This window comes from Solanum tuberosum, unplaced genomic scaffold (genome assembly GCF_000226075.1).
Source record: "Solanum tuberosum cultivar DM 1-3 516 R44 unplaced genomic scaffold, SolTub_3.0 scf00078, whole genome shotgun sequence".
Lineage (NCBI taxonomy): Eukaryota > Viridiplantae > Streptophyta > Magnoliopsida > Solanales > Solanaceae > Solanum > Solanum tuberosum.
In genome coordinates this window covers 1,503,354-1,512,056 of record NW_006239005.1, presented here as the reverse complement: position 1 = coordinate 1,512,056, position 8,703 = coordinate 1,503,354, and the positions used below count along the sequence as shown (strand labels likewise).

The window sequence follows — 8,703 nt, the reverse complement described above, 5'->3', positions numbered from 1 at the left end:
CCTTTATTATTTGCAATTCACTCTTTTCGCATCTCTTACATTAACCAACAATCCTTCCGCTACTAACTTCTATTTGAAAGTTAGTTGTTACTTGAAGTTGTTATACATATGCATGGCTGAGTAAAGAATGTTTGAAACTACTTGATTGTCCATGAGTCTGTAAATACAGTGTTAGGTGTTGCTTGAGGACAAGTGAATGCTCTAAATTGAGGGTGTTGATGTGCCGGCATTTGACGGCACATTTGGTGCTTTCAGCTATGAATAATTGCTAGTTCTTAGGCAATGATAGTGTCTTCTAATAGTTTTTTCTATTGTGTTAGACAAGAAATCAGTCAAGTCAAGAAAGAATGTAAAATGAAGCAAAGTGCTGCCAAAGGAGAGCTCTGACAGCAAGCCCGACGAACTGTCAAACCTGTGAAAACACAACTCCAACTTTAAAATTTTCAAATAAAGTGAATATTATTTAATTTTCATAGTCAAACGCCCCCTTAGTATATAAAACGAACTTGGACTTAGGATGGCTTCTTGGATTTATACATTTTGGCACATAAAGCATAGATTACAAAGTTGCAGAAGCTAAGTGCAGCCAAGAGCCAGAAGAAATAATCAAGATGCCCACTGTTCAAGTTGTTTGGAATCCATCCAGGTTTGCCACCTTGAGTTGTAATGGATGTTACCAGTGTGAGTATGAAAGAGCTCAAGTAATGACCCAAAGCATTGGTCATCAGTGGCAATGCACTGCACAAGCTACGCATTGCATCGGGTGATTGATCATAGAAGAACTCAAGGTGCCCAATGGAAGTAAATATCTCAGCTGCTCCCAGTATAAAATACTGCGGAATCTGCCAAAAGATACTGAGAGGTACTGCAACTGGTTCATCTACCAAACCAAGGTGTCTTGCGATTTGTAGACGCTTGAACTCAACGATAGCAGCAGCTGACATGCACAACACAGAAAGGAAAAGTCCAATTCCTATTCGCTGTAACTTGGAAAATCCCCTTTCCTTTCCAGTAAGCCTCCTTGCAAATGGAACAAGGATCCTATCATAGATTGGGACCCATATAATAACACTAATGGCATCGAAAATTAAAATAGATGCTGGAGGAATTCTGAAGGAACCAATGGCAGTGTCCATTGCCGTTCCTTGCTCCACAAACATTGTAACCATTTGTGCATAAACAGCATAAAAGACTATTCCAGTTGCCCATATTGGGAACATGCGGATCAAAATTTTCAGTTCCTCAACCTGCGTAACAGTACAGAGCTTCCAAGCATTGGAATAGTCCCCGGTTTTCCATTCGGTGTCTGAAACTACAGCAGCTTTGTCAAGGCATCTGAAGAAGATAATGTTATGCACAAGATCCAAAAATTTGAAATTAAATATTTTCTACTTATATTGACAAAGGTGTAAAAGCATAAATATAACAACACCAAGTACCTAAATGCCATTAAGGAGACATGCATTTACTGACAGAACAAAGGATCGCAACCTCTCAAAGTGAAAATAAACCAAGTACGCAATGTCGTGTTGTTATGGATATGAATAGATAGATTTGAACTATATTGATGTAGATATTGTTGAGCGTTTGACGCATCAATTGTTTGAAAAGCTAAGCCTATGTCCAAGTAAGAATTTTTGGCATTATTATTTTCTTTATAAATGTCATGACTTTCATACGAGCATTATGATAACATAGAGGAGAAAAGAGTTCAGAATAAAAACGTTCTCCTTGACAAAGAAGAGAATATTATCACCTCAGTTCATCAGTGTGCAGTAGCTTTCTGCTTCCGTCAATTACAGAGCTTTTGTCTGTGGTTTCGTAAAGTAGTGTACTATCATCGGGGACAGGCAAGGTCCATTTGTGGAATGCTGCAACCAGAACCTGGCATATTCTTGTGAGAGGACTTCCCCCAGGCCTTTGAAATCTGTAGAGTGGTGTACCGAAAAAGAAACTTGCAATGGCAATGCCCATGAAAACTGCAGGGATGCCAAACCCAAAGCCCCATCCATAATTTTGTTGAATCCACACAATCAAAGTGCTTGATATCAAACCTCCAATGTTGATAGAAAAATAGAACCAATTGAAGAAGGAACCCTTTGTAACCCTCTCTTTTGGATCTGTGTCATCAAATTGATCAGCACCAAATGAAGAAACACATGGCTTAATCCCACCAGTTCCAAGAGCAATCAGATAGAGGCCAAAAAAGAATATGGCATACTGAGCAGGAGTTGCTGAAGGGCACACAGAATCTACACAGTCAGGGGGCTTAAAAGCAGGAACTGAAGCTGAAAGTGTCAATGTGCACATTCCCTACACAATCAATAACACAAAAAGCATGAAATAAGAAGTGTAAGTCCAGCAAAAAGATATATATATATATATATATAACGGGCTATATGCTTAGTAATTCATTGTTGCAAAAGGGAAATAGGGCACTAGAAAGTTAGGTTCCAGCTCACAAGACAAGACATGTATCAGTTGTAAAGATACATGTCTTGTGGTTAAAGTTTTGATTATACTAATTGTCCATAGACCATCATCAACATAGATGATAGTCGATGATCATTAATAAAGTGGTTGAATTTTTACATCAATAGAGAAATTAATTAGAGATAACAACAGCTAATCAGTTGAATAGCAATGACTGAGAGTTAGGAATAATGATAGTTGAACTTGAGAAGCTTTCCTCCATTGGGAGTGTTTTTCGATGAAAATCCTGAAATTGGTTTTTAAAGAAAAGAAGAGATTGCGTGTTTGCAATATTTGGGCAAATAATCATAATGTACGTTTATTCATTTTGATCTGACTTCACCGATAACAATGCCATGACAGTCAATCTGCACTTGTTTGGAAAATCTCCAAGCTAATCAACTTCAACCTTCACCCTAGTGTACCTAAGTCGAGTTTGATTTTGTAGACATGTCCACTGTCAAAAGTTTCCCAACAGCTGATGCAAGAGAAAATACTGACTCTTTAGCGGATAAATCAAGAGGTAGGCCTGAAACAAAATATATGCAACTGCAATTGACTTTCTTCATCTGGATCAACCAACAATCCTGCTTTAACAATGGTAAAAATATCTCTTTAAAACTTGATATAGAACCCGGCTTGGCTGGCAGGTTAACTTAGTCCTCCAAAAGTGTTAGCCGATTAACACAAAATGATTTCTTAAGAACCTTATCTTGCAATCAACTTTGATCTCATATTGAGTTGGAGTGATCTTTCTTAAATCTTTGAGTTCCGGCCATCTATTTGAAATTTACCAATAACAGAATATTGTAAATTTTTATTGATGATAAGTCCATCAAACTCTGTCTGAATCCCATGTCACAGTAGGCATGCTGTGGTGATACGCAACAGGTTTGAGTAGAATAGATTGCATGGGGATGTAGCAGTGAAGGGTTAATTAAGGAGTGAAGCATCAGAAGTATGGTTAGGAGGCTGTCCAGCAGTCAACCGTCATGACTACTAATCGCCTCAATTACCCCCAAACTTCGTTAGGGAAGTGCTGCCTGCCTTAGCGGTTATTCTTTTTTCCATTTTTGAAATGGAAAACATGTTTTCAAAGCCCCAGAGTTTTAATCACTTGATTTTGTAACTTCTACTACTATTTTTCCTTATCTTGTTGTCTCTCTTTCTTTTTTATTTTGGGGTGGGGGAGATGAAATACTCTCTGCTGTTACCAATAGGAATGACAAAAACATCTTCAAATATCAAAAGTTCCTTTTGACTATAATTCTATTGTCTATCCTAATGTTCCAGATATGAATGACAAACTAGCTAAAACACAATAACTTTTAAAAGTGTAATTTTTGTTTGACTGTCATCTGAATGTCTATATAAGATTCAGTAAAAAGTTGATGACCGACCTGCACCACTACTTCTGTTCCACCAAATTGTAGAAGAATAAGATTCAACAAGATCGAGCACCGTGGGAAAGGTGTAGGCCACAATGCCATTGGCCAGACCTACTTACTGAGCTTCCTAATTAAACTAAAGATGACCAATACAAATCATTTCTCCCATCTCAGAAACAATAAGTTTTGTATTTTGTGTAAAATGAAGCTGAGATATTTACCATGAAGTAGATAATAGAAAAGGTAGCAATCGTCCGATATCTTCCCCAGTATGCATCTGCCATCACAGCCCCAATAAGGGGTGTTAGGGAACACGTGCCTAGCCAAGTTGTGACATTTCTAGCTGCTGGGACATTTCCCTCATGTAACTTCTTGGTAAGATAGGTAACAAGATTACCAGCAATACCAAAGAATGCCAAACGTTCACAACATTCATTACCTGAGATCAAGGTCCGCAACCAAATCAATTATACCATAAAAGAGATTGAATAAATAACTACGCCAAAATTTGAGTATGACATACCAAGAATAAAGGGGCAAGCTCTCCAATTCCCTGTCTCACCCCTTAAAGCAGGATTACCATTGATATCAACTGAACCATCTCTAGTGTAGAGTCCACTATTCTCATTCTACAAATACGAAATTTTTATGAATGACAGCATCTCACCAATACTATTTACGTCTTTCATATTTCATAAATCTGAAAGACTTAGCCAGCCCCAAATTGTTGAGAAAGATAAAATAGCCTTACTTGTGGAGTACGTCTTTGAAATCCTTATTTTAATGATAAACATAATTTAGTGATTTTTGAAGATAAAAATCTTCAGTTGAGTGATTTTATTCATATGAAACAAAGTTAAATGATGACTTTACTAGATAAATTCTCATAGTTCAGTAACCTTTTAAAGATATTAATTCGTATTTTGAAGTAAAGAAAGATAAATTAGAACCTGATGAATGCCACCATCTTGTAGAAGAGGTATTTCTTCTGTTTGAGTACCCATACACACAGCTTCAACTTGATGGATCACAGTACACTTCACTTTATCTATTGAAATTTTTCTTTGAATCTACAAAGGGAAATGGCACATGAAGAGCAAAAATGGGTCAACCCACAGAGAAATTGAGCTGGACATGCATATTGTAGAATCATATTTTCATGTGATTGATATCATAACACAATAGTATTAAATTTTATATATAAATAAGTTAACCTCCTAATTAAATATATGGTGATTAATTAATATCTCTCTTAACTCATCTTCAAATCGGTTACCAAAGGATTCCTAGATATATTAGTTCTTCCATATATAATACACTGATTTTCTCATTACTTATACATGTATTATTAGTTATGTGGTTTCTAAATTGCAAATCAAATATCGTATTAATTTTATAAATGAATAACTTCTTTCCTAACTAGCTATACTATATAAATAAATTGTTTCTTTATTAGCTACCAAACAATTCCATAACTTAATTTAATATTTCTTGTTTTTTTATAATATAAAATAATTTATAATTATATAATTAGTTTAAATTATAAAACTTTTTTTAAAATATATTTTTCCTTTGAACTTATTTTAGTGGTTGAGCATTGATGATTCTGATGGAGTGGAAAGAATAAAAAATTACTCCAAAGCAAAAAACAAAATTAAAAAAAAACACGAGGAATTATTTAAATGAATTAATTAGGTAAGAGTGTAGTGGACAATTATTTGAAGAAACATGCCCTCTTCCACTTCTCTTTATTTATTATATATATTTCACAAAGCACATCATTTTCCTCTTCTTTTCATTAGACTCGCTTTTAATTGGTGATAGATTTTGAAGTTAATTCTTAAAAAAAGTTGAGTTTTTATAATTAGCAATTAATCATAGATTTTTAAATAATTTAAAAAAAAATTAGAATATTAGGGTAAAATTTGAATTAAAGTTTCAACATATTTTCGAAACATATTTCACTTTTTTTTAATAAAAAAAAATATATAAACAAGATTTATACTTATATGTTTTACAAAGGGAAAATAATTTGAAATATATCTGAACTTTAACCGAAATTATTGTAACAATCCCAAACCCTGAACAAGACCTATTATCTTGTACTATTTAATATTGTATTTTAAAAATATAAATATGCTACGTAAACATCATAAATATTGCATCATTATAAATAATAACTTATTCAGCGGACACTTATATATCTTTATCATCATCATCATCAAACCCAATCTTCAAAATTTAGCGAATAACTCAATGAACCGTCAGAGATTTTGTGCCAATTCAATCCATCTCCGACGGAATTGTATTTTGTGGCTAATTTGGGAGGTTATTGAATTCTTCCTTGTTGATCCACATTAGCGTTGAGTTCTCATAGGAAAATGCAGCGGAGGAGGACGGCGGTGAGGAAAGCATTGGGTTCTTCGTTGTTGACCCAAATCAGCGCCGAGTTCTCAATTTTTACCTCTTGGTTTGAATTAACAAAATTAATTATTAAAATAATTTGACCAAGGTGCATAACCGCATCCTTGAGTTTCTTAAGTATCTCAAAAAAATGTGAAACCATATTCTTAATTGAGATAAAATTTAATCATTATTGTTACTCATCTAATGTATAATAGAGCCTAATATATACCTATGATTATGGTCACAAGCTTAGCAAATTCCTTGAAGCCTATTAAGGATATATATATAATGTGAATGTTGTTAAACACAAAGCTCTCTTTTTTATTGATATTCAATCGTCATCCTTAAGCTAATTCTTTTTCATCTTTCACAATAATATTCTAGAAAACACCTAAAGATCAATCTTAATCCACTATATTTTATTTATTTTAAATCTAAGCAAAGATAGGGAAAATACATAAAAACACCCTCGAACTTGGCAGGAAAACTCACTTTAGCACCTTAACTTTACGGGTAATTATTTACCCTCCTAAACTTATTTCAAGTGAATTTAATAGCACCTTACACATACAATACCAGTTTCATACTTATGGGTGAAATGCACGCGCGCCACCTCTATGCCACATCAATGACATGTCGGATAATTGAAAAAAAAAATACTTTTTCTTTTTTTTTATTTCCTACATTTTAAAAAAAAATTATTTTCACTATTCACCCATCATCTTCATTATTTCATTTGGGTCAATTTCTTAACTTCTAAAATTCTGACCGATTCATTCTATTTTCATTACTTTGTAATGATTTATTATTACTTCCATTAATCTCTTTTTTCAGCTAAGTGAAGCTTTCAACTTACATCAACAATGGCACTTTCAGATTTGTGCAAAATCAGTGTGCTTAACTTTTAGATTTATTGTTAATTTTCTTGTTTAACTTTCTAAATCCAGGTATAGAATAAGTAATGTTTAAAGTTAGATGATTAATTATATTTTAAGGTTCTGACACTTTGTTAATTCTTTATTAATCAAATCATAGTTGAAATTTTTTAAAGATTTGCTAATTTGATTTGAAATTTTCTCTTTTATTATAAATATAAACTACTTAGAAGAAGGAGAAAATCGGAGTTAAATGATGCATAGAGAAACGAGAGGAGAGGGTGTGCAGGTTGTGAGGAAGAAGAAATAATTAAAAAGAAAAGAAATGAGTTGGGTTTGGGGTGATGGGTGCAAGGAAGAAGAAGAAGAAGAAATGAGAAAAAATTGTATTGGCTGGAAAGGGGAAAAAAGGGCCCTATTTAATTTATTTTTTCTTTATTTACGCACTGATGTTTTTGAAATTTTCCACTTCAGCCATCCGGGTGATATTAAATTCACTTGTAATAAGATTAGGGGGTAAATAATTACCCGTAAAGTTAAAGTGTTAAAGTAAGTTTTGCTGCCAAGTTCAGGGGTGTTTTTATGTATTTTCCCTAAATAATAGACCAAATAAATCATAAAGTTATTCCAAAAATCAAACAATGCAAAATAAATTACATACTTTTTCCTAAAAATTAAACAATGCAATAACAAGCCATGAAACTAAATCAATCAATTTCAATCCGTATTTCATATGCATTTAAATAACTCTATGTAAGACCCAAATAAATAAGATAAAGTGTTAGAGTTGGACCTTAATCCGTAGAGAATTTCCTAAAGAAAAGAATTTGAATCTGAAAAAAAACCTTAATTTTGACTGAAGCCTCCAAATATAACCTGATTTTTTGGTTGTCTGCATGTGTTTGCGTTTTCAGAGAAAAAAAATTTGTTTTGGTGCGTGTTGGTTTTCTTCTTTTTTTTTGAGTGTATTTGCTGATGCGTTTTTGTTGACGTCAATCTGCAAATTATTTTTGGCGGATTGGGTGTGTCTATTGTATGTTCTGTGTGTGTGTTTGTATGAAGGAAAAGGAAAAGGAAAATGTGCAGATGGTTTTTTGGTAACCTTTTTTTTTTTTTTGGGTTCTCTACATGTGTTTCTTCTTCTGTGTATTGTAGTAGTGTATGTATAGATATAGGTGTAGATGTGGTGTAGTTGGGTGAGGAAGAGTGGGGTTAATGGGTGTTGTGAGTGGTTGGGATAGTTGAGGAAAATGGGTAGTGTAGGATATTTATTTTTTATAATTAAATATGTAAAATATAAAAAATATAAAAATCTTAACTAACTATTTTAAATTACTGAAAAGAAAATTATAAGAAAAGCTAAATAGCTAATTAAAAAAAATATAATTAAGAAACACTAGCTTATTTATTAAATCTAAATAAAAATAAAAATATATTTTTTGTAACTTTTCATTTTTATTTTATTTTAACAATTAAAAATAAAACTTACCTTAAAAAGTGATTCTATTTTTGTTGTTTTCAAATATTTTAAAATAAACTTAATAAAATAAGATAAAAGTCAA

At 32.8% G+C, this 8,703-nt stretch overlaps 1 protein-coding gene across 1 annotated transcript; it reads right to left on the bottom strand.

Moving 5' to 3' along the window:
* Positions 1-451: 451 nt before the first annotated feature.
* LOC102592324 (protein NRT1/ PTR FAMILY 8.3-like) lies at positions 452-8,214 on the bottom strand. The gene is made up of 6 exons (XM_006346567.2): positions 7,935-8,214; positions 4,811-4,930; positions 4,384-4,489; positions 4,082-4,299; positions 1,757-2,313; positions 452-1,335 (listed from the first exon to the last, which is right to left on the bottom strand). Exons 1-6 carry the CDS (start codon positions 8,037-8,039, stop codon positions 513-515), a joined length of 1,929 nt encoding a protein of 642 aa, XP_006346629.2. The 5' UTR covers positions 8,040-8,214; the 3' UTR covers positions 452-512.
* Between the last annotated feature and the right edge of the window lie 489 nt (positions 8,215-8,703).

Coding starts and splice junctions, on each gene's coding strand:
- LOC102592324 (XM_006346567.2), bottom strand. CDS start 8,039: ATGCAGACAACCAAAAAATCAGGTTATATTTGGAGGCTTCAGTCAAAA. Junction 4,490..4,810: donor AAGATGGTGGCATTCATCAG/GTTCTAATTTAT, acceptor TCGTATTTGTAG/AATGAGAATAGTGGACTCTA. Junction 4,300..4,383: donor AGCTTGCCCCTTTATTCTTG/GTATGTCATACT, acceptor CCTTGATCTCAG/GTAATGAATGTTGTGAACGT.